This window comes from Ctenocephalides felis, unplaced genomic scaffold, assembly GCF_003426905.1.
Source record: "Ctenocephalides felis isolate EL2017-DRISC unplaced genomic scaffold, ASM342690v1 CF-g0.4_SCAFFOLD_01604, whole genome shotgun sequence".
Lineage (NCBI taxonomy): Eukaryota > Metazoa > Arthropoda > Insecta > Siphonaptera > Pulicidae > Ctenocephalides > Ctenocephalides felis.
In genome coordinates, this window is record NW_020537758.1 from 48,373,217 (window position 1) to 48,400,933 (window position 27,717).

The 27,717-nt window shown below is 29.0% G+C and overlaps 1 protein-coding gene across 1 annotated transcript in view; it reads left to right on the top strand.

Annotated features, from left to right (window-relative positions):
- LOC113373898 overlaps positions 1-22,436 on the top strand; it is a 54,410-nt gene extending 31,974 nt beyond the window's left edge. Inside the window, exons 2-11 of the mRNA XM_026614163.1 lie at positions 2,059-2,187; positions 3,208-3,392; positions 3,713-3,826; positions 7,856-8,077; positions 13,495-13,743; positions 15,103-15,205; positions 16,721-16,940; positions 18,177-18,320; positions 19,485-19,652; positions 21,731-22,436. Of these exons, the coding sequence (XP_026469948.1) occupies positions 2,083-2,187; positions 3,208-3,392; positions 3,713-3,826; positions 7,856-8,077; positions 13,495-13,743; positions 15,103-15,205; positions 16,721-16,940; positions 18,177-18,320; positions 19,485-19,652; positions 21,731-22,341 (2,121 nt within the window). The 5' untranslated portion in view covers positions 2,059-2,082 and the 3' untranslated portion in view covers positions 22,342-22,436. The remainder of the gene's footprint in view (positions 1-2,058; positions 2,188-3,207; positions 3,393-3,712; positions 3,827-7,855; positions 8,078-13,494; positions 13,744-15,102; positions 15,206-16,720; positions 16,941-18,176; positions 18,321-19,484; positions 19,653-21,730) is intronic.
- Positions 22,437-27,717: the final 5,281 nt, after the last annotated feature.

A 27,717-nucleotide genomic window follows, 5' to 3' on the forward strand; every position in this document is an offset into this window, starting at 1 on the left:
TTACAAATTAATGTTACAAGCCACAAATTGCTTTGCAGACCGCATAAATTCTATCAAAATAGAAATGAACATAAAACACAATTGAATTAAATTACTGTGAAATATTAGTTTCTAAATATTATAGATGTACTAAACGCTTCGATGCTTGTTTTAAAAACTACGTTTTAATATGCGCAAAATTCATGAAATCATGTTTGTTACCTAAGAAGAAATGATATTGTTTTGTTTCAATAGAAAGCTGAATATTTTATTCACTTATGACGAATTAACACGAATTTATATGAAGGTTTAATGAATTTTAATTTGTAAGCAATTTGAAAAATAAATAAACAGTTCATGAATTAATAACCGTGAAGCCCAATGGCCCATAATTAAATTCATGTTATTTGGTAAAGGTTACATAAAAATTAAAAAATCTTTAGTTACCTATATTATATTCCATCGTCAATTTTGTAAAATATTTTTTAATAAAATAGTCTTATATTGTAGAAAAGATTTTTGGCTAATATTTATTTTCCATAATTTTATCATTATCTGATTTTATTTCAATTGAGTCAGGTAATTGAAAATAATTGATTATATGCAATAACAATTTCAAAGCTATCAAATGTAATTAATTTATTATTTAATTATATTTATGACGATAAAAATAGACTTTTCTGCACTTTTGCATATCTTTACGTTTCATAGGTCTCTGAACATTTTGGCAGAACCTCAGAAAAAATGAATGTGTGTGTGTATGTATGGATACAATTTTTCGTTGATGATTTCGGGCGTCAGATCGGAACAACCGATTTGGATGATTCAAAAAACAATGAAATCCTATTGATAGGGTGATGTGCTGATTAGTTTTTGGCAAATGTTGGTCTAACCGTTTCGAAAATACAAAGCTTTTTGAGAGAAGGGAGCATCCGATTTGAATGATCCAAAAATACATTCAATTTGTAATGACGGGGAAAAGTGGTGGTCAGTTTTTGGCAAAGGCAGGTCCATTCGTTATGAAGACACGGAGCTAAATGTGCAAAATATGGTAGTTTTTGAGATAACTAATCTTCCGATTTCAATGATTCAAAAAACTATCTGCTTGTATTGCTTTTGGAGAATAATTTTTTTTATTTAATTTTCAAATAATATCTTTTTAATATCAAAAATCATTTGGATTTCGATTCTAATTCTAGCTAAAGTTCTAAACATACTTATACTTCAGATAATTAATTTTAACTTTGCAATTCAGTTTACATATTTCTTATAAATATTAGACAATGTTCTTCATTTTAAATCCGATTGATTAAGCTAAATAAACGTCGTCGTCTAATTTATAAGCTCTTATATTTTGTCTATAAAATAAAAATAATAAAAGTTGCAGTATTTGTAATAATCTATTTGAAAACACTTAATATTCCTCGAATGTTTCATTCAGGTATGGAAAGTACCAGCAATTTGCCTTAAGGTCACTAGTTTTTTATAATTCTATCATAATCTGATTTTATTTCAAATAAGTTCAGTTAATTGAAAATTAGTAATTATGTGCATTAACAATTTTGAAGCTATCAGAGATAATTAATTTATTATTTTCCCATGGACATTTAATCAATAACTGTTGCAATTGACATACTAAGAATTATATTTATAACAATAAAAATATAGTTTTTCCTTATTAAACTAAATAATAAATTTATTTCTATCATAATTTGTACATATTATTTAACAAGAAAAATCAAGATCTTAGTACATTTGGTTTATAAAATTGGCTCTTTTTAGAGTTCTGAAAGCTTTATGATTTTGTTGAATTGAATTGAATTGAATAACACGCGGGAAAATTTTATAACTTGGTTAAACAATTTTCATTAAATTTTGCATGAAACTTGATTCAAGAAAGCGTAGAAAATAGAGTAATGAATAATTAAAGTCTTAATAATTAAAAAATTTATTGTTTTAGAGGTTGTATTATAATATTTGATATAACAAAGCCACTGCACATATATATATATTTTATTCTTTTATTTTGTTCTAATTTAATTGAGAACTTTATTCAAATAGTTTTGTATTTTATTACAGATTGAATACAGAAAATAATAAACTATGGCTCCTAGTAGCAATAATAGCCCAAAGCAGGGGCTGCGTTCTTCTTGTAGTCTTCGTTCAAATCCAAGTGATGCTTGGCCACCAGATGAAGCTGTTCCCAAGGTAAAAAATTAAAAATATTAGATGTAATATTATTATTTTTATTCAAAATTGTTATTTTTACATATCTCAATTTAATCCTTTGAATTAAGCAAAGTTGACTTTCATAAATTGCCTAAAATATATACTTTCACGTAATTCTTGCTAATGTGTTGATTGTACTCTACTTAGGCCTAAGTTTCCAAAATCTTTTAGAAAGATATTATTTGATACTGAATAACTTAGTATTATATATTACCTTCATATATAATACATATAAATAAATGCCTAAATGCATTCCAAACACTAGATTAAAACTAAAGTACTTAACATATTATACTAAGGTAACCATACGTTTCGGTGACAATCCCGGATTTCCACCTTGAATCCCGGATTTTTTCAAAAGCATTATTTATCCCGGATTTAGATCTTTTGTCCCGGATTGTCGCGGGTTTTCAAAAAACATAAACTTAAATTGAATTTTTACTCTAATTTGATGATCAAATTACAACTATTACATTAAATATCTGAAAATGTTATGAACAAAGAGTATGCTCATATGGAACACATTATGAATGAAAAAATTGCTGAATACAACATTTTGAAGGCGGTTCAAAATAGCCTCTTACTTTATTAATGTCGACAAACATTAACAAAAATTATGAAAACATTTTGATTGATGTTTGACATTAGTGCTATTTTTGTTAATTAGCACAAATAAAATATAAATAATAATAAATAAATAAATTTAATTAGCAAATAATTATATGAAAAACTGAACGAAGAAGTATTATAACATATAAATTATAACATATAATAAAGTAAAAACTAAAAGTCAGTAATGATTTTTATTGCATTTTTAATAGTATTTTTTGTTTTAAGAATTTTAAGTTTTGTTGCATACACCTCCCTCCTCCGCCTTGTACCCTATCGGATTACCATGACTAAAACTTACTGTCTCGATTTTTGTTTTAAAAAAATATGGTCACCTTAATTGTACAGGTTAATTTTTTTTAATATTTGGGTTTTTACTTTTCTTTCTAGGACCATCAAAGACCACCAGTATTTAATCCAGAAGATTATGCAGTATCCTTAAGAACTTGGGGAAAACGTCCTTCGACAACCATTTCTCCATTGTATGTTCTAAGTTGTCCTTCTACACCAGAAGCACAAAGACAGGAGGATACTATCAGATCTCAAACCTTGCCAATTAAACAGAAGGACTATAAGTAAAAAAAAATAAAAAAAATATTTTTTTATGTAACTATTAAAATTAATTCTAAGACGTTTTAGACAAAGTGTGTATTTGAAGAAATATTGCCTTATATAATTATGTCCTTTTGAAAGTAATACTTGCTGATTTATGTAATGTTGGAAAATCTTAAGTAGTCACTTATACTTTGAATACCAAAAATAGTTTAAACTATTTTTTTATTGCTTGATTTTTTTTAAATTAATTGTGCACATCCAATAAACCTATAAATATACGAGTATAATACCAAAATATAACCATTTAATGTATTTTTTTTATTTTCTCAAATATTTGCAGAAGTCCTATAACTGCACCTCCACCAGCCGAATCTGAAATGAAACTTCGACAGTTCGGAAGTGTTTCTGAATTATTGTCAAGATTGCGATGTGATTTGCGAGAATCGTATTTAAGGTAATAAAATAATAAACTAATTTTATTATATATTAACCAAATTCATAATCACTAACAAATAGTTTTTGAAGTAAAACTTCTTTATGCGCGACTAGGGTGTAAATCCGTACAAATGCAACGGAAGTCCATTACGCCCAAAGTGTTCGTTATTCGCTCTCGATGAGATTATTTCGATACGGGTCGATTGTGATTAGCCGTCGTGTATGTAAATAGAAATCTGTCTTTGTATGCGTACCAGCATCAACGTTGTATGCGTACCGATATCAACAAGGAAATTGGCATAGATAAATAAATACTTTAAAGTTACACCGTAGTACAAATCTTGATTTAATGAAAAATGCCTGAATCAGAACAATATTTTACGCTGTTCTTCGAAAATAATAAAACAAATTAAACATTTGGGCCGTGTACTAAACATAAGTTTATTGATTAGAAATCATTCCTATATTATTCGTAGTTTCTATAAATCTTTAAAGTTATTAAAATGGAAAATATTTTTTAGGCAAGACAGATATTACAGCTGTTTAAAGAATGAGAACATATCGCCAGCGAAAAAGTAAAAAAATACAAGCAGTCAATGAATGTATGTTAATTTCAATTACATGAAGTTTTTCAAACACAATTACATGATGAGTGAAGTTACGAAAACAATATTTGTTTAGGCGTTGTTTAACATAATCCACTGTGTGAACGATATTAATCAGCAATTACTTCATTTTTCTAATGAAGGTTTGTTTCTAATTGCTAATTACAATGACAAACCGATCATGTTATATTTGAAGTATGACTTTATTTACATTATTGTTTTTAAATATTATATATATACTTTTAATGCTATTATAATGCCATCTTGGACAGTAACAAATAAGTTTTACTTCAATCGCCTATGAACCTTACGCGCACTCTTTTTTTATTAGAATACCGCCGGCAAGCAATAATCTCTTCAATGATTTAGTTCCTTCATCAAAGAAATTTTGTCCAAAAATCATAAATTCTCGCAAAGTACAAAGTTTTTACCGTTCTATGACTTTAACCAACTTAAAACTCGTATTTCAAGAAATTATCTATTATTTGATTATTGATATCTTATACAAGTTTTCTACAAAGCAAAATAAAAATTGTGTAAATACCAGTTATTTCTTGAGCCATATATTTCACTTCTTCTTCGCACGTATGATATTCAAATAAAATTTTAATAATTTTGTGATTATTAGAATATTTATATAATAAACCGTAAAATCTATGACTGGTAACTTTTAATTAACAGTTAACTCACAGTATAGTATCACATTAATCCATGTTGTTCATAAATTTATATTAAAGCCATTGACCTAGATGTTTAAACTCACATGCCGATGATTACTTTTCCGTAAAATATGGAATATATGTAGAAGAGAAATTGACTTCACGATGAAATGAAATAGAGTAATAAATCTTAAAAATATTATCTATTTTTTAAATTATACGACAAACCAAGCGTACAATATTTTAGAACGTATGCCAATTAAATTGCTTATTCTTAAATATTAAATCTATGGTTTACTCGAATTATTATTTTGCCATTATAAATTTTATATGCTTGGTATTTCTTCTAATTACCTTTACAAAATTTATTGTATGTAATAGTGAAATCTATAGATTGTTTAAATTTGATTTCGTGTGGCTATGATCCGAAATTTCGACATATTCATGTTCAAAAATTAATTTAGGCTTGTATGTTTAATTCTATCAGAATTCAGATTTCAATTATAATTGTTATTATGTATATTTTAATATTCATATTTTTAATTTCTTCATTAATATATTCAATATTTTCTTCAATAGGCTGATGTAATTTATATCGATACATTAAGATTGAAATGATTGAGATATTGTTATTATCTATATATTTAAACTTTATAATTCCTAAAACATTATTTCAGGAATAATTTTTCCTGCTCCGTGAAATAATAATTTGTATAGTTACTAACTGTTCTACCTTGCATAATTTTTGTATTGTAATGCTTTTTCATAATAATAAAGACGGTTTTGTAACAAATTCATTAATGAGTAAATTTTAATCTGCGAACCACATACAACGGTAAATATAACAGAAATAATTGTACTTACAACTTAACTTTGATGAAACAGTTATAATTATATGTGAGCAGATGCTTCTAAATCTTTTGGATAAGAAATGATGAAATGATTCGTAATTAGATTTTTTATTATTAACTTGATTACATTTTTTTTCTATGCCATGAAATATTTTTTGACAACAATATTAATAGGATAATTTAATGGGGTAGAGCGGGTAAAAAATTCCACCACCGATTTCTCAAAAACAAGGGAAGTTAAGAATTTTATAACAACAATATTCGAAATGTCGTCGCTATCAGGAGATGAACGGCAAAGTTTGGAAATCTATAATAAAAATATTATTTTTCGTTATTATTTTTTTTGTTGTGAGCGCAACTTGTTTAGTTTACAAGATCTTAATATGTCATCTACGTTAATTAATGTGTCTACGTTAATTATTTGTTTTATGAGATGTCTTGTTATTTTTCAGTTTCAACAGTATTTTTTTAAGTGAAACAATCAAAAATAGTGAATAAAATAGAAAATTAAGTGAAAAACTGTAAAAAATTGAATAAAAAGTTATTCCTACTTATATACAGTGTTATCCCGGTGCAAAAAATAGAGACATACAATTTATATTTTGCATTGGTTGAATTGTGAAGCTATTATTTTGTAAAAGCTTTTAAAAATAAGACACCGAATCTGTTTACCCCCTGGCTGTCCTACTTTACCCTGCCTGTGAAGTAAAAACTACCAAGTGACAAATTTTTGAAATTAGCTGGGAGTTTTACTGAACATATTCAAATAGTTGTATGTTTGATATGTGGTATTTTTTTGTGAAATAATTGGTTTGGTTTTCACAATATAATTGCTCAAAGTACTCTGCCCTATCCTATATTATCAAATTTGTAAGCAGAAATTCTGAAAAGTTGATACATACTTAAACCTTAAGAATAAAATTGTATGTTGAATTTTTGTATATTTTCAAATTATTACGTTATCACAAATTACATGCGTTTCACTTTTTTATTGTATGAATTTCTCGTATTGAAAATATATCGATAATAAATGAAAATAATGTATTGAAATATTGAATACCCTATTAATATTTAAAATAAGAATGATAAAAATAAAAGGGCGAAATGAAGTATCATTTATATTTTTATGATCTCAGAGTCATAAGTACAACAAAAAAAATGTTATAATTAAATATTGACATGTATACATGTTATGCAAATGTATATTAATTTACCAACTGTATTTTACAAGGATTAAAATGCCTAATTATCAGTAACTTACATTAATATAACTTAATATAAGTTTTCTAGATTAGCGTTTACGCCATTTTCATTTTTTTTATAAAAAGAGTAATTTGTCTTATTTAAAAAAAAGAACCAACCAGAAACTACATAATCTAATCTAAGCTAAGGGGCCGATACTGCCGGAAAATAGACCAATGTTATGGAAAAATATGTTATGTACCAGTTTTCATATAAAGTGATACTAAAAACTGTCAAAATCCTATGTGGTTGCTGTGCAGTTCGGCGTTTTACAAAGAAAATCTAACCTAGAAAACAGACAAATGTCGAAAGAAACTATGTTTTCACAATTGCAGTTCCATGGTTCTTTGAGATATGGCTTGATAACATATGAGTGAAGTTGCATTTAATGTGTAAAACGCCTGATAGCATAGTAAATACATAGTAATTTGACAGTATTTAGTAGCATTTTGTATGAAAACTGGAAAGTAACATAGCCTTGCCATAACATTGGTTTATTTTACGGCAGAATCTGTTCATAAACCGCATTTCTAACCATGCATTTATTTATTTTTTTGTCTTAGTAATTTTGTTCTCTCTAAAATGTTAATTATTACATGGCGCTACACTGTGCAATAATGCTTATTAAATATAAAGTTGTGTTAAAAAATACAAATACATTTTTTTATAAATTATCTAATTTTTTTTTCAGTTTTGTACAAGAATTTGTCAGTGCTCCTATGGAAGGTGTCTCATTATTATTAGAAGTTTTGCGAGCGGTTCAGTTGAGCCACAGCGGCGGCAACAAACAGGCGAAATCGCCTCAGCAGTACCGCGTCACTCCGGCCATGCAGAGAAGGGCACTCCTCGACGAACTAACCTGCCTGCAATGCCTACAACTCTGCTGCAGCAGGAGCTCAGATGCAGCTAACAGGTAAATAGAAAATTATATAAAGTTTTTGTAATTCAATCACTATTTTTGTGATTATTATTCATTCACTTCAAGGAATCCACGGCAATTTACGTCGTATTAACCAAACTAATCGAAACCCATTGAACTTTTAGTGCAAGTTATTAAACTAGCCTTATGATACGAAGAGCTTTGTTGTATTGCTATATTATTTAAAACTAGTTGGTACTGGTATTTTGCCTTGAGCCAAGTTACATGAACTTCCCGATATGTATAAATAATCGACCTAATCAATTAAAAATAAATTAATTTATGAGTGACTAAAAGTAGTCCGAGTGGATTCATTACACATATTTTAAAACGAACGAACGCGTTAATTCGTAGTATTTTCTAAAAGCAAATTTTCACAAACCAATGATCATAATTGAACCAGTTTCCGTAGGACTTTAATGGTTTAGTATGTTCATTAAGACCAAGTACTCAATCGTTATACCAAGTAAATCATTCTAATTTTAATTTCAACAAACGTCAAAAAAACTACTAATTCTCTCAAACTGTGATGAATTTTCAAAATTAAACTACTTGTCGTGAGGCCGTAATATTTCAGTAAGTTCTATAAGACCATGATATTTATTGCGAAAAAAAATCCATAAAAATCCTCTTAAATTTTTTTTCAACAGTTAATTACAAGAAAACGGCTCGGTAAATTTTCACCAAAAACTAATAAGAACCATTCCCAGCTAATATCTTTCGAACAGTTTTTGATTTTTTAAAATCGATTCGGTAGTATTAGCTTAAATGTGGACGGCAAGTTTAACACTTTTTTCCAAATTACAAAGAAACGGCTCGGCTGATCGTCGCACAAAACTGAGAAACGATAATCCGATTCGAGATACATCAAATGGCTTTTAAAATTCTGAAATCGGTTCAGGCGTTTTTGAGCACACGTCGATCAAAAGTCTAATTTTGACAAATAATATTGTCAAAATTAGATTAGAATTAGAATAGTATTATTAATAGAGTTTAGCTAGTGGTGCATCAATTTGTACCTTAAGACAAAATGTGAGAACTTTCATTATTTTCCTCAATAAAATATTAGTGGAATTTAAAAAAATTTCAAATACATTAAATACTGTAACTTTCATAATTATTTTGTAGACAAAATATATGAGCATTTAATTGGACGACGACGTTTACATATGTTTATATGAAGTTAATAAACAAATCAAACGGATTTAGAATGAATCTCTCTAAGAATTATATAATCTAAATTGTAAAGTTAAAATCATTTCTTTCGAGTAGATAGGTGAGCCTAAGAATTTTATTTAGAATCAAAATTGAAGTTTGCATCATTATCGATATTAAAAAATTTTATTTTCGATTTTTAGACGTATTCTATTACTTACCCTACACAAAGTTATTATATGCAGTTCAATAAATCATGTTATCTATTATTATTTACTAATATATCTTTTAATTTTATATTTTATTTGCCTTTCAATATTCTATGGACGTCAAAATCATAAATGTTATGATTGTGCATGTAATGACAAAGTAGATCAGAGGCAAATTAAAACTTTCGCATAATTTTTATTGTACTTACGTTCATATGTTCTTGATGAGAACTTAATGTTAAAATAATTACGAATATAATTGGTTCAACAAAATATACTTATCTTTGGTGTTCATCCAAATAGTTGTCTCACAACTGATATTTATCTTGCAAAATTACTGATTTTCTGAAATATAAACATAGATCTAATATTTTTGTAAACGGTTTACAATTTGATGTTGCTTTCTCTTAATTACTGGATATAATTTTTATTTAATATCTATTCAAAATATTGTCATACCAAAATTTTAATTTTAATTATGGTATATATTTTATTTTAATTCATGTGCGATTATAAATTTTTGGTGAGTTTAGCATTTAAATGCGAAAATATTTAGGATTATCTAATGGATATTATCTTTAGTAGTGTGGTGTTTTTTACTTGAGCTGCTAGCACTTCCAGGTCTACTTTTCTTCGCAGAATTCTTTCGAATCCGCTCCTCAATCTGCGCAATTTCATTCGGGTTTAGCTCCAATTGCGTTCCTGAAGTAGAATGTTGAGCTGATTCGCATTCTGGTAAATCGTATCGTGGCGCTAAAATAACAGTAACATCTTGTGTATTAGCTGAATGTTGAAAAGCTTGTTTTAAAGATGCAGGAGGTTCTTGTTCAAACGCGTCTTCTGGAATAGTTGCTCCACATGGTACACAAGATTTGGCTGTTGCTTCATGGAGTTTCAACGCTGATGATAAACTATCTATTTCGGCACTAAGCGCTGAACCTTGACTAGTACCGGCAACTTGTGAATTCGGCGTTTGCACTTGAGGTTCAACTTCAATTTTTGCCGGATTTGCTTCCTTATTATTTGCTGTTGTTTTTTCTGCGTCTGTTGGATCCGATTCGCAATCAGTAACCATATAAACATGTGGAGATCTGAACATCATATGCCCCATGTCTATGCACATACCAACGTAACTTTTGTGAACTTGATATTTTGCATCTAAATCATCATCATCAGTCAATACGTTTCGTGGTCCATTTACGGGAGTGAATTCTACTTCGCCATCTGAAAATGGAGGTTGGGTCGCATTCATTCTTTTATAAGACTGGTTTTCACTTGTGTTGTCTAATCCATAATTTTTTGATTCGGTTTTAATAAATCGTACGTCGCTGGTATTGTTGCTTGTTATGGAATTGTTGTCTCTCGGAGATGCTCCTAAAGTACCTATCAAAAAAATTATTAATCATTACAAATACAGAAAATGTCATTGTAATTGCTTCCTAAAATCTATATTCATAACAACGCACCTGTGGTGTTCATCAACAAATCTCCATAATGATCACCGACAGCGTGTTCTTCCAAAACAGCAGCAATTTGTCGAGTGCTCAATTTTTTAGCCCATGTCAATTTACGTAGCTCTGGACGATGTACGCACCAAAATGAATTTCTGCTTTTCACTTCATTATTTTTATGGCAACTTCCTACAACGTTTGAAGCACATTTGTTTGGAGTGATGTTTTTGCAGTTGACCAAATCTTGAAGATCATGTTTAATTGATAGAGCTGATAAACCATTGCCCACCAAGGCCGGATCGATCTCGAGTGCTCGACCGTTGTAGCAGGGAACCACGAGTGGCATAGAGTTTCGTGTTTCGGTTGACATGATAAGGGTTGATTCACTGAAATATTTATTTTCAGTGAATTATTAACTTTTGATCTATACTTTTATACGGTAATTTTTCTTACACATAATCTATTTCTATTTATACTATAAACTAAGGATTAAAATACTGTTATTTTCTATATTAAATACTTGAATTATATGGAATAAAATAAATTGGAATACAAAATAATACCCCGGACGGTTTTTGTGAGGATGTTCACCTAGGAGTGAAAAAAAGGAAACTCTAGCTTGGTATAAAACAGAGGAGTTTTGATACAATCAGCCTACTTAGACTGCCCGTGCTATGGAATAAATACTGTATAATCAGAACATTGTTATTTAAACCTTATGATCACAGAGAAATTACCAGAAACAAAATATTATTTTTATGGATGCAAATGATTAGTGCCTAATTAAATTGCACAGCAATCATGTATCAACACATAAAACAAACTGCTCAACAACTTATTCTGATGGTAATAAGCACATTGAAGTTTTAACTTCCCGAAGGAGAAGTTTGTTTTCATAAAAAAATCGGATTCGCTAATTTTATGTTTTCTTGACGTTTCAAGCCATTCTGAATCGAATGAGACCAAATTTGAAAAAAATATATATGTGTGTGTGTGTATATGTATGTGAACAGATTTTTTGCCGTAAATCAACGTTTTCGCAAAAACGGCTGGACCGATTTCAAAAATTTAAAAGCCATTCGATGTATTTCGTTTGAGGACTAGAGTTTATCAAATTTGCGCGACGATCAACCAGACCATTTCTTTGTAAATCGCAGAAAAGTGAAAAATTTCTCGTGCACGTTTAAGCCCGCAATTCTCAATCGATTTTGAAAATTCAAAAACTGTTCGAAAGATATTGGTTGGGAATCGTGCTGATTAGTTTTTGGTAAAGACCGATTTGGTATCGATCGTTTTCTTGTAATAAAAAAAAATCGACGATTTTTATGGTTTTTTTTGACGGTAGATGCCATAGTTTTAGGTGAAAATCTACCGAACCGTTTCCTTGTAATTAACTGTTGAAAAAAAAATTAAGCAGATTTTCGTGGAATTTTTTTTGGAGATATATATCATGATCTTATAGAACTTACTGAAATATTACGGTCTCACGACAAGTAGTTTAATTTTAAAAATTCCTCAAAATTTGAGAAACTGAGTAGTCTTTTTGATGTTTGTTAAAATTAAAATTAGACGATTTACTTGATATATCGAAGAGTACTTGCTCTTAATGAACATACTAAACCATTAAAGTCCTACGGAAACTAATTCAATTACAAAAATTGTTGATTTTTGAAAATTTGCTTTTAGAAAATACCCCGAGTTAACGTGTTTGTTCTTTTCCAATTATGTGTAATAAATCCACTCAGAATACTTTCAATCACTTATAAATTAATTCATATTTTATTGATTAGGTCGATTCTTTACATATACCGGAAAGTTCATGTAACTTGCCTCAAGGCAAAATACTAATACCAACTAGTTTTATACATTGTTGAACAGCTATCAAAACATGATACCGTTTTATAGTTATTTGGCTAAATATTTAACTCAGTATGTTTTTTATATGTTATATGAGTATGAAAAATTAAGAAAATCTACTGGTTGGTTCTTTTTTAAGTTTCTGTTTTTTGAGTTGAACAGTAACGGTTGTATGCAAATCTACTAGAAAATCTACTGGTTGTTTCTTTTTCAGGTTTCTGTCTAGTTAGTTCAACAGCAACGGTTGTATGCTTGTGTTAATATGGTTATAAGACCGGGAAAATTGAGATATGCTTCTTAAGAAATTTTGCCAGTTACTCTTCAAATATTTCGATATGGAGATCATTATGTAGGATTTTATTCGATACATACCATGCTGGATTCATTGTTTCCTTTGTAAGGACTTAACGTAAATCTTAATACAGCTCAATCCTATAAGTCCAAAGGCGTTTTTTGAAAACTTTGTATATGAGAACCTTGTTGCTTAGGGATAGTTTTGAGTTACAATCTGTTTGCCAACAGAGTACATACTCTGCAGTTGTTTTATTTTTTGATTTATGGGTTGTATCCAGTTCAATTTTTAATCAAAATACATACCAAGATATTTAATGGTGGTGACTTTGATTATAACCGTATTATTTATATTAACAGTATCGCATTTGTCTCTTCTCAACGTAAAAGTTATGACTTGTATACGTAAATTTTAAATTTTACGAATTTTTTTTTCGTATCTTTCTAGACTTAGTGTTGCACAAGGCGGTTTGCTGCCATTAGCCGCATCGGCGACAGGACCCGCCGTGCGGGCCCGTCTGCTCGGCCTGCGCCTGCTGGCGTCCGCCTGCAGCGCCGAGGCGCGAGGTCATCGGGCAGTAGACGAAGCTCTCAGTACATTAAGGTTGCAATGCGGAGAACCAGTACGTTTCCGATTATTAGCTGGGATGCTACAAAGTGGAGGTGGAAGCGGAGAATTGCAGACAGCTGGCATGGAGTAAGTAACAAAGATTCTCATAGATATTTTGTAAACTTTTATTTGACTCGAAGTTTAATAGACAGCTTTAAGGGGCACAACTAGTGTGAAATTTCGAAAAAATCGATTTTTATTTTTTTTTATATTTCGGTAGATTACACTTTTAAAAATAACATATTAAAATTTTAAACCGATATCTTAAATAGTTTTTGAGTTACAGCCATTTAAACAGTATATATATAGTACATAGTATAACGATCATTTAATCTTTAAACGCGTTTTTCTCGAAACAGCATTTTCCGAATTTGCTGCAGTGATTACTCAAAAACGAATGATCCGATCACTATCAAATTTTTTTTACATATTCTTTATATAGTTCTCCGTAAAATGAACTATCGATTTTTTGATCGGATCAAAAATCGAATTTTGGCAGTCGAAAAACGACCAAAATTTTGGGTAAAATTCGACTTTTTTTAAAAAAACGCCGCCATTTTGTCAATTTTTGATTTATTTTTTTTATCGTAGTTCATTTTACAGACAATATTATCTAGTTTAACGAGATTTTTTTTTTATTTTATCCACGTAGAAGGCCGGAATCACTGCAGCAGTTAAGGGCCTTTTTTTGCCGCGCCGTTGGCGATCGACGATAACTTAAAAAATATTTAATTTTTTTCTTCAAAAATTTTACAATGTATTCTAAAAACATGTATAAATATATTCCTAAAATTTTGAAATGATTGATATAGTGGTTTTTTTTAATATAAATTACCAAAAATCACCTTTTTCTCAGGCGGTTATACTAGTTGTGCCCCTTAATTTATGTGGCTCTTTCTAAGCACATACTTGGATCAAAGAAAATTTACTTGTTTCGAATGAAATTTAATAACCAAATACTACTTGATATTATTAAAATTTGTGTTTTTTTAATTAATATGGTACATTCATAGTTGAACAACGAACATTTGTCTTAAAAAATGCAATAGCCTGCTGGGAATACTTAAGGTCCTTAATTTATCTTACTTTGATGAATGTGAATATAATAGCCATACATTCTAAGAAAAAGGCTATAATAAATCAAATTAATTTACAATCCCAGTATCATTGTATTTAATTCTATAATATTTTTAGATCTAACTGTGAATATTAAGAAAATTTATTTATGTTGAGAGAAATTTAATAGCCACATAAAAATATTCAAGATACATCTTTTATCATGTTTTGATGAATTTGGTACGTTATAAACACATAGTTGAAAAAAGGCTTAAAATGCTTAATTTTCAATTCCACTATTATATGCCTTTATATATTTATTTTTAACTGTAACTATAGATATTTTTTATTTAAATTGTATGTGTTATTTACGATATATTTATATTATAGGTTCATAAACTCTTTTATCGAAACGACAGGCAGTATTCAACAAAGATTATATTTGCAATCAGAGCTTCATCAAGCTGGGCTGGAACCTCAGTTATTGCTTAAGGTAAAATTACGTTAATTAATTTACATTTTTATTGCGTTAATTAATATAAATTACTTTAATCAGGTAAGTCGTAATCTAATATTCCAACTCATTATATTAGAAAATAAAGGAAAATTGAATAACAATTATTGCTTAAACGTAATTACGTACTTGCCTTTTATGTCAAACATCCACGTTCTTCATCCAACAAAATGGTAAATATGTTATATAGGAATAAATGAAAAATATAAAAAATAATTAATAATTAAAATTAACTACCATAAAAATGTTTTCACAGTCATATATGTTATATATTTGTTCTGAAGCCATATTATGTGAATGCAGAAAGTGTCTTCGGACTATTCACTCTAAAGTTTTAGAATTACAAAAAATATTTGTAAAAAAACTATAATATAATTTTAATATTTTAAAAATTAAATTATTTGTTAAAAAATAGTAACAATTTTATGAGTTTAGAAGTATAAACTATTATTAAAATTATATTTATTTCACAGTAATATTATATGCAGAAGCAGAAACTTTTGACATGTTTACCCTATCAAGATAAATAATTGTCAAAAAAATTAAATTTAAATCTAATATTTTAAAAATTAATTGTTAATTTAAAAGTACTATCAATTTTTTGTAGCCATTCTATATATAAAATTATCGATACACCATACTATTCTAGTCTGGCAATAAGTTTTCTTGGACTTACAATTTAACTTAATTAATTTTCTTGTTATTTACCTAGTGTGATATATAATTTTGCTTTGTTCTATGTTAAAATATAGCTTTTTGATTTGTTTCGTACACAAACCTGACAAAAAACTAAAAAAATGAGCAAGTATAGACACACACACATTTATATAACCTTAATCTGATATTTCATCGGGAATATTCATCAAGATAGTTGGAATAACTATTAATTACTTTATCCCTTGTAAAATTGCTTTTTTGACTTAGTTTACTTTACTGTTTACACATTTTCCAGGTTGAATGTTTATTGGTCTTTTTTGCCCCAAACAAGTGTAAGCTTTATATGAAAACTAATTATACTATATGGAAGTTATATGAAAACATCTGTTGAATCTAGTTTAAATTAACAATGTATGATACAATTGAATAACATATATGCACTGAAAACTTATATTAAGGTCTCGTAAACTAAACAACAGTACTCAGAACCAAAAAAACTTACAACGAAAGAAAATACTTTTGTCATAGATTTTCAAACATTGCCGTTTGTTTTCCAATGACCACGTCGTAAGAATCAAGGTGATAGCTAATTATACATTTTGTCTCTCTACTTTCAAATATTGTAGTTAATTTTTTTTTAACTTTACTTGTTTTTGAGATATAGATGGACCTTTAAGACCCGATCTATCCAATACGTTCCATTATTGAGCACGACATACCGAGACGAAAGACTAAGTCTGGTGTGCCTAAACGCATTTTTTATCTAAAATTTTCTATCTATGAAAAAAAATCCATTATAAATATATATTAAAACTGACCTATTTCTATGTTCCTCAGAATTGTACAAGTGGTCCCTGGTTAGAGCGTCTTCAGCAGGCAGTAAAACGCTGGGAGCGTGGCTATATCGACGTGGTGAGGCTGCAGGAGAGGGCTCTGACCAGCGAGCGCGAAGGTGCAGGACTCCGGGGTAGAGTTAGCGCCCTGGAGAGACGTATCAAAGCGCTACAGTCTGAAAAGGAGGACCTGCAAAGATTGTGTGCTCAATTACAAATGAATAGTAAGAAATAAGATTTAAATTGATAAAGGAAATATATGCTCAGATAGATAAGTTAACTGTAGGGCATAAGCGTATTTTCTTGCAGTTACATGGTATTTATCCAGAGCTTTCATTAATCTAGATCAATGGTTGGAGAACCGGGGTAAACTATCCAAAATAGTGTGAAAATTTTTGGGAGTAAAAATTATGTACTATTTGTAATTGATATTTACTGTATTTACTACAAAGTTGTTCATATGGGAGTAATTCTTTTCACCACGGGGGTAATACTAACTTAGACAAAAATATTTGGGGGTAATTATTAAAATAGTTCCCCGACCGCTCACCTAGATGAAATTCCTCCAGTTGAAAAAATAAAAAATCAGTGATTCCCATTAAGAATATGATTTATAAAAGTGTTTAAGAGGCCGGTTACGCCGTAAAATGGTACTAAACTGAAAACTGTTAAAATGCTATGTATTGGCTGTGGTGTCAGGCGTTTTACACATCAAATGTAACTTCACTCATATGTTATTATGCCACATCTATTTTACTTTACGTAGCGTTTGGCATATAAATTAGTACTAAAAACTGTTAAAATATAATCAAATGTAACTTCACTCACGTGTTGTTATGCCACATCACAAAGATGCACTTAAGATAAGATACTGTATTTGACGTTTGTGATTTTTCTAGGTTAGGTTTTCCATCTAAAGTTCCTGACTGCAGAGCAACCACATGGCTTTTGACAGTTTTTAGAACCACTTTATATGAAAAAAACGCTGAGATACTTTATTTGACGTTTGTGAATTTTCTAGATTAGGTTTTCTATCTAAAACACCTGACTGCATAGCAACCACATGGCTTTTGACAGTTTTTAACCACTTTATATGATAAACGCTACACGGCCTTGCCATAATATTGGTCTATTTTACGGCAGAATCGGTTCATGAATTATTATGATATTTCAAATGTTTTGCTTCTTTGATCTTGTTAGAATTTTATTCAATAACAATTAGCAAAATAGATTTATTTTTTTGTCTAAACATCACTTCTTGAATATTTTTAAATTTTTTATATTTGAAGTAGGTACGTGATTATTAAAATAAAATACTACATTTACTAAGGATTAAATATTGATCTATGTACCATTTTATACAATGATAAACTGATTTCACTTAACTAGAATATAAAAATTGTATTTTATATAACGTTTTCAAATGATATGTCATTCCTTTATACAATTCGTATTTTTAGATGGTTCTTCAGTCCAAGATTTGACAAAATCAGTTTTAAATATCACAACATCACCGATTAAGAGACGTCAACTATCAAATCACGAGGATGAAGGTATAAGCAGTTCAGAGGCCGAAAGATCTTTGTCACCTGATGATAACACAGGTAATAAGATATAGAATTTTATATTGAAATTATACGAATTTCATCTTTGAAACAGACCGATATACCTACTCCTAAGACATTACTCTCTAACTTTTATATACTCATAAACTACAATAATTTTAGTTTAAGTAATACTTTGCTAATTAATTAATTATTTAATAACGAGAAGTGTGTACTAAAGGATATGTGTATACTGAAATGTATATACTAAAGTGTATACTAAATATGTGTATATTAAAGTCATTGCTCTTGTTTTTTTTCTGAAACTAATAAAACTAAAATAATTTTATTGCGAATAAATAATTCACTAATTAATTGAATATCCAATAATATTAAAGGTGTATTGATACATAATTAAGGTGTAATAACATAATGGGTAAAGAGTTTTATCAAAAAATTAGAACACGTTTATTGCGTCGTATGTGTTTTGTTTTTTCGTTGCACGGATCAACCGATTTGAATGGTTCAAATAACTTTCGATTCCTATTGATGGGAAGATGTGCTGATTAGTTTCAAGCAAAATCAGGTCTAGCAGTTACGGAGATAAAGAGCAAAGAGTGCAGAAAATAGAAATAGAGTTTTTGAGAGAACGAAGCTTCCGACTTGGATGATCTAAAAAGCATTCAATTAGTAATGATTGAGAGAATTGGTTATACGTTTTTGGCAAAGGCAGGCCCGGCCATTTTGAAGATACAGAGCTAAATGTGCAAATAATGGCAGTTTTTGAGAGAAATAAGCGTCCGATTTAAATGATTCAAAGAACTTTCTGCTTGTTTTAACAAAATAATTGATTTTGGAAAAAAAATTGTTTCAAAATTTTTTTTTTTTTTTTTTTCAAATAATTTTTTTTTTTTTAATATCGAAAATAATTCAGATTTTAATTGTAATTATGACTTGAATTCTAATATACTTTGAAGAAATATTTTCAACTTTGCATTTGCATTCAGTTTATATAATTCTTATAAATATTAGACGAACATTTCGTTACGGTACGGGAAGTTCCAGCAATTTGCCTTAAGGCACGATGTCATACACCCTACTAGTTTAATTTTTATATCGTTTTTGTTTAGATTTAGATGTGCAACAAATACTGGTAGATGTAAAATTCTATCCCTTTTGCTTTGTTATTTGCAATTAATAAATTGTATTTATTTATTATTTTAGGTATTATAAGAGTGCAGACTCCAAACAACAAATGCCACATCAATGTAACTGATGAAGAAGAAGCCACCATCGAAGATGTAATCGAGGAACTACACAATATTGTCAGTGATGCCGAAAGAAATCCAAGTTGGGGTACGAAACAAATACCGAATAAAAGACCTTCAAATGGTAACAAACTACAGTTTCAATTAGTTATCGTCTATACGTATATACATTTATGATGATTATTTATTCAAAATTAAATTTGTAACAATTTCATTGACGAACATCATATATTACAAGGTGGTGGTTTGAAAAAAAAACTAACATGAGTTGACATATATGATGTATTCTAATTTGGTAAATAAAATTTTTGGATTTGGAACTCGTTCTCTTATTTATTTGCGAATGTGCAAATTATTGCTTGTTGCAAAAATTAATATGTAGTACCATATATAACCAGTAGTTATTACCACTTACTTTCGTTATATTTAAATTATGTTAAAAAAAATGACAAATAATTATGATAACATTTTTATACGAAATATTATACATACCTGCCGAGCAATATTTATGTTTGAATTTATATTTCATATCAAGTTTGCTACTACTTGAATTACTAAGTTTATTTGAAAAAATATCGTAGAAAAATTATTGGGAATTTATATAACTTGACACATGTTTTTGTTTTTTTTCTTATTATTTTTTTTTTTTTAATTTTTGACAATTTTACACAGCATGAATGTTTACTAATATTATTAATCATAATATCAGTTACTGGTAAAGAGCAGATTGAATGTCGTGCCATATTATTATATGTATATTTATATATAATTTTGGAGTATTTGGAGATGCCGTCTAATATTACAATTTAAAATTATTTAGTTATTGTAGAAACGTAAATGATTTTGACTTTAGGGTGCATTCGACTTGGACGCTTACGCGCTGTGAGCGCGCCGTGAGCGCGCTTTCATCGTTTCGACTTGGCGCTGTGATGTGGCATAAGTACGCTCGTAGCACCATCGTAGGATGCTCGTAGCACATATTTTGCGCTCACATACGCTCACGCCACAGAGGTAGGGCAGCGTGAGCGTGAGCGTCAGTTGTTTTTACTATCTGTCATTTCATTTGTTTATTAGGTCAAATTCATTATAATTCCGCAAAAATGGCACTGTAGATCACAATTATTTCTTAATATTAATATTGATATTAATTAATTTTCAATTTAATTTAATTTTAAATTTCAATTTTAATATTACTATTAATTAAGCATAAGCTAACCAAATTCATTTATTTATTAATTTTAAATCTTTATAAATCCCGCAAAAATGCCAAGTTGTATATCACATTATTTTTTATTCATATATTTATTTTATTTTATTCATATTATTTTTTTTTTAAATTCAATTAATTTTAAATAATTTTAAATTTTAGTTTTAATATTACTATTAATTAAGCCATAAGCTATCCAATTTTCATTTATTTATAATTGTTAATTCTTTATAATCCCGCAAAATGCAAGTTGTATATCACAATTATTTTTAATATTAAATTAATATTAATTAATTTTAAATAATTTTAAATTTTAATTTAATATTAATATTAATTAAGCATAAGCAACCAAATTTCATTTATTTTTAATTGTTAAATTCTTTATAATCCCGCTGAATGATCCAGAAAGTAATAAAATTTAACATTACCGTTACCGGTTGCCGCCATTTTGATGCTTATTTACGCTCACAGTATCCAAACAACGGAATTTAGTTTATCGATTCTGAGCGCTTATCGGCCAAGTCGAACGCTAAAATTCGTGCTTATAAGCGTGAGCGCTCACAGCGCGTAAGCGTCCAAGTCGAACGCCCCTAATAAATGTGTACTACGATTTTCCTGTTGGAATGCATTCGACATTCGTCTTGCATTTGATTGCAATCGGTTCTTTAATATTGTTGTTTGTCTATATGAAGTATTAAATATCATTTTAAAATCGCACTGATATAATCTTTTGAAAATTATTTTTATTAACCAAATTCAGATAATATATTATACACCTTGTACTTATTTCAATTAGATGGTACTAGTATTTCTTCATATAGAAAAATTAAGACATATATAACATACCTATATAAAAAACTAAAAATTTTGAGGGTTTTATGTGGATGGATTTTAAGTAAGTTATACAGGAACTAATAGAACAAGCAAATTTTGAAATGATTTTTGTTAATTCTATTAATTCTGAAAATCAAACCTAATTCTATTTTCTATTTTAGGCGTTCACTTGGAAAAGACAAGTCCATCTTTCAGCAGGGTAACTATATCCTACACCAGCGAATCTCCTCCAGAACTACCTCCCAAAGAAAAGAAAAGTCTATCCAACCAACTATCCAATGAGGAAATTCCTGAAGCAGCCATCGTCCCTGCCTGCATTCTGCCCAATCCACCAAGAAAAACCAGACATGACAAATTCAGGAGCAGGCATTCCAGCGAACTGTTTTTTGATGCCGATGCCATAATGGACGACATGAGTGATGGAACTTCTGATTCTTTACTCAGTGCTTCCAGATGCATTCCAATCCAGGAATTTTATAAGGAAAATAGATCTTATAATAGCGATTGTAACAGGGAACGAAATAGGGAGACCAGGAGACGTAGTAAGAGCGTTGATAGTATTGTTCTGGATGGTGTGGATGGTATAGTTGATATAGTTCTGACTTCTAATGAAACTTCAGGAAGTCGCCCAATGTTTTTAGATAGTAATAGACGTCGACCTGGTGGATTTATGTTTAAACGACAGGTTATGAATGCAGGTATGTATTCAGATACTGCCATCAATCATGATCCGCCATCCAAAATTATGGATCACCCGTCAGGATTATATTAATTACATAGAGTAGATCAGATGTACTGTAAGCAATAGATTGAGAGTTTCATATATATTGAGGAAACTGTTAGTTCTGTATAGTTTTATATATATATATTTTTCAATCAAACGCTAGAGCATGATAAAGAAGAAAGTTAATTCATATATTTTTTAATTGACAATAAAAATATATTGCAACTGAGTTTATTAAGTATATCTATAAGTTGATTTTCAGATTTTTCACTCGTAATAAACGCTATTTTGTATTTGCGCCATTTAAGTATTATAATTTTGAACAGAACGCTTTTAATGGCGGTTGTATGAGCAATAATTATTAATTATTTCCACAAAAACAATTAATTAATTGTTTCTACACAAATAATAATTAATAATATCATTAAGAGACATATTGGATAGAGAGTATATAATTACACAAATTCTAGGTCCATTAAATATCAAAAATTTGAATCAAAGAATTTTTATTAATTCATAAATTTAACACTTTGCCGTCCGCACGTTTTGTAAAAATTTATTCGCTTGGCGCCGGTAGTGCTAATTCGTTATCACTTTGCTTGTCCCCGCCCATTCTGAATATTATCGAAAAATTACAAATTTTTAGTTCTTACTAATGTTGAGGGGTGTAATTTTTTGTTATCTAAATTAAAACACCAACAGGATGGAAAGATTTCTGCCACTGGCCAAAGGAAGATACTGTGCTCATGACACCACTGTGGTGTCGCCGGCTGTTAAGCGCTAGTTCGCGCTCGACACCACTGTGGTGTCGCCGGACGGCATAGTGTTAATTATAGTACAAAAAAATAATGTTGAACATATTACAGAAGAGCAATACACCCTATTTTATTTGGACAAAATGTAAATAGTTCGTAAATTTTGCTTTATTTTTAATAAACTTATACAATTATTATTAAATATAATTCATGATAATTATTATTAAAACTTTAATAATAATTAAAATTATTAATAGCATAAGAATATATAATTATAAAATAGTTTAATTTTTTTTAAATTATTTTTACAATACATGACTCAACTTAAGTGCAATATTTTTATACTTAGATTAAGTTTAATAACGATATATATATATATATATATATATATATATATATATATATATACGAGGTGTGTTCAAAAAGTACCCGGAATTACTAATAATTAAATTTCGCGGGTCTGGAGTGTCTGATTGTCAAAATTTTTTTTTATTGTGTTGGTATACATGCCCCTAAAGTATGATGAAATTTTCAGCTATATTCACTGTTTACTTTGTCTGTGGTAGTCGCTAAGGTTCGACGTGTTTTTCTGAGCTCGGCGATTTTTACAATGGAAGAATTGAAAGTCAAAGAATTTGTATTAAATTTTGCGTAAAAAATGAAATAAAGTGTTGCAAAGTGCAAAAATTCACCAGATATGGCTCCGTGTGACTTTTTCCTATTCCCAAAGTTGAAGAGACCCATGAAAGGACGGCGGTTTTCCTCGATTGAAGAAAATCGCTGAGAGTGCTCAAGGACATATCAAAAAGTGAATATCAAGGGTGCTTCGAAAATTGGAAAAAACGCTGGCATAAGTGTATTATATCTGGGGGGGACTACTTTGAAGGGGACCACATTAATGTAGACGAATAAATAAATATTTTTTTGAAAAAAACGAAATTCCGGGTACTTTTTGAACAGACCTCGTATATATACATTATACATTATTTGTGTATACATGTTTATGTTCATATATTACCGACTGATTTTTACATTGCAATAATCAATTATTAATGATGATTTTGATAATATTTGTTCAAATCAAATTTTAACACAAGATCGATACGATTGTTTATTTGAATTTATTGATTTATAAATTTGCAATTAGTATTATTATTCAAATAAGATTTTAACAATATTATATAAAATAATATTATTTTTAAACCTTAGATTTATTTTGTGAAAGTGCAATATTTTTTACACTCTTAACATGAATTAGGAAATTAAAATGAAGATTTTATAAAATTTAAATAAAATTTATGATCTCCGTGTGATTATAGGTACAAACAGACAAATTGTAATATAAAATTAACTTTAAGTCCAAGTGTATAATAATTTATTCGTACCAACATTTACAACTTTCTTATTGGGCTCTCTTAGTGATACAACAGATCGAAAAAACGACTTGTATTTGATAATTGAAATTTCTAAACTTTTTTAATTTGTTCTATAAGTAAATTTATGTTATAAATTTGTCTGTTTTTCTGTACATTATGTGGTTAAGGTGCTCTTGTATTGTAAGTATCATTTACAACTGTAACATTATCAATAAAAATCACTATAAATTAATTTTATTTAATAATAGTAGAACATCATGATATGAATATTATTAACCGCGGTTAATTGTTTAATAAAAAACTGTTCTAAACTAATTCATTTTGCAAGATCAACTTTAAATAAACGATTATAAAACAACTCAGTACACTGTAATCTTGCTTTATTACTAGATATTTAATTACAAAAAAGAAGTGGTAAGAATAAATCTATAAAATTATAAGTTTTATCAATTAGTACTAGATTAATTAAAATTTAGTTACTTTAAGATTTATTTATATTTATAAAAAATATCTACAGAATTGCTGAAAAACAGCAAAGCTTTAGCCTACCACTAGCTTTTCTACTATTCGCATTGATTACAAAATAATAATAAATCCTCCTCCAACCTGCAAACAGATCCATATCCAGAGCCTATCTATAAATCAAATTAAACCAAGACCAAAAAAAACAAGTAAAATCTGAACACTGATATTTCATCTGGAACTATAGTTAGCTGCAGTTGTAGATAGCACCTAATATCTGGACTGAATTGCAGGTGAGAAATAATAATATATAATTTTAATGATCAGAAGACACGAATGAGATCAGTTTAATGGCATCAAATATTTTTGCTTATATTTGTAATTAACGGGATAACAGAAACAAATTTTAGTTTCGATAAAATTTGTCTGGATAATCAAGATGAATAAGAAGCTCTAGCATCTAGAGTCTAGATCAGTGATTCCCAACCTTTTTTGGGCCCCGCCCCACCTTGAGGTTTATAAAATGATTATGCCCGTCATACATTTTTTTTTCTCCCAGAAAAATGAGGATAACTTTTAAGATGAAATCGCTATTAAATTGTTATTAAACATCATGAGTAAAATTTCGAAATAAGCCAACATACAGAAATTTCAAACTAATTTTATTAATGTTTTTTTCGAAATTTATTTAATGCAATACTTAAGCTAAAACAAAGATTTTATATTAGGTTCTAATCTGAGCTTTTTCTTTTTTTCAATAAATTATAGCAAATTTTTGTACATATGATTACATTTGGGCATTTGGTTTCTGTTTCTTCATAAAGCCATTTCTTAACGAATCTACTTGACACTTTCTTAACTCGGAACGGAATTATATCTTAACTTTATATATTTTTTGTTAAACCCTTTTTAGTTATCAGATTGGCAACTAAGTAAGTGCGCATATTTTTCTTGAAATTGGTAGTTATCGTTGGCAACTAAGTAAGTGCGCATTTTAGATAGAAAATTAAAGACAATTTTTGCGTGGAATTAAATAACTTTGTTATGTATACCATTTTCATCGATGGCCTTTTGTTATTTTCCAAGAAGCATCATTATCCCAAGTTTATAAAACTTCTAATTTTTATTAGCAAAAACTAAATTAGACACAATTTGACACCATCATGATTTTTTTTTAAATTCAAGGGTTTTAAATCAGATGGTTAGTGGTCAGGAACATTTGGTGAATGTGGAGAAAATTTTTCACCAACCCCCATTAATTTTTAAACATAGCCAAATTGTTTCTATTAGCCCAATCGATTATTGCTTAACTTTAACTGGACAATCAGAGCAAAATTGAGTGGAAAATTACCATAATGACATTTTCAAAACCAATTTCAACATAGCTGTTTTTAAGGCTTCGACACCATAAACAGCACCTATTCTTTGTTATTTGCAGAAATAAAAATTCAAAATTTGACTACAATGTTTGTTTTGATATTCCATCTTTCAACAAATACTCTACATAACCGATCAAAACGTTAAAGCTAAATTTCAACTTCAACAAACCTAAAGAATCATTTGAAGCAATATAACAATAAGAGTAAAAGCCGCGCTCAATGTCAACCTTGTACTATTTAAGGATACAATAAAAATTAGTTTATTTTAAATTAATTCCATCTTTAGCCATAGTTACTGACAGTGAGTAAAAAACTCACATCTTATTTACAATTTTTCTGCTTTTAAAGCCTTGTATATAACTCTGTTCTCATAAAGCTTCGCAATTAACTTCAGTATTAAATATCACTTTTCTTGTGCATATTTCAAGTCGAGTCTTGTCACTGACCTTAAAACATTTATGCCAAGCAGTCAGAAACTTGATTTACCTATTTTTTTGGTAATTAGTAAAGGGCTACTGGAATCCAAAGAACTGTTGCATCCGCAATATACTCTTTCATAATGTTGTTGTTAGATTTATATAAAGTTTATTGCATATATCATTTTCAGATTATAATGGGTAGTTGTAATTTTTTTATAAAGTAATGAGAAAAAGTCAAGTCAACCCGGCAGAAAAAACATAACTCTGGCACCAGGAAAACAAGGGTGAAAACTAAAATCGTCGCGGCGAAACCGGGACACCTTATTATTCTAAATCTAAGAAGCATTTTTTTTGTCAAATGAAATTGCAAATTGCCCCCCGGTGGTCTAGACACTGGTCTAGATGCTTAAGGTACTAAGTTGTATAGATTTGTTCACAAGGTGCAATTGTATTTAATACATCTGATAAGTTTAAAGATAGATGTAAGTGATATTTTTCTTAAAGAAAGCTGTAAAACTTTACCGAAATGTGTAGATAGTAGATCAATAAAAAATAAAATTTGGCTACAAAGATAAAATTTTAACTACATATATATTAAAAATTATTGCAAATATGTCACAAAGTAGGTTTCACACGGGTTTTCTTTTGTTTTCTAGTATATTATTTAATCTTGTTTGTATTTTTTTCTTATTAACTTCCCGAAGGAGAAGTTCATGTTTTTATCAAAAAAGCGATTCGCTAATTTTATGTTTTCTCGACGTTTCAAGCCATTCTGAATCGAATGAGACCATTTTTGGAAAAAGTATGTGTGTGTGTGCGTGCGTGTGTGCAACAACAGATTTTTTGCCGTAAATCGCCGTTTTCTCAAAAACGGCTGGACCGATTTCAAAAATTTAAAAGCCATTCGATGATCGGCCAAGCCGTTCTTTCGTGAATAGCCGAAGTGAAAAAGTTTCTGGCCACGTTTTAGCACGCAATTCTGAATCGATTTTGAAAATTCAAAAATCGTTCTAAAGATATTGGTTGGGAATCG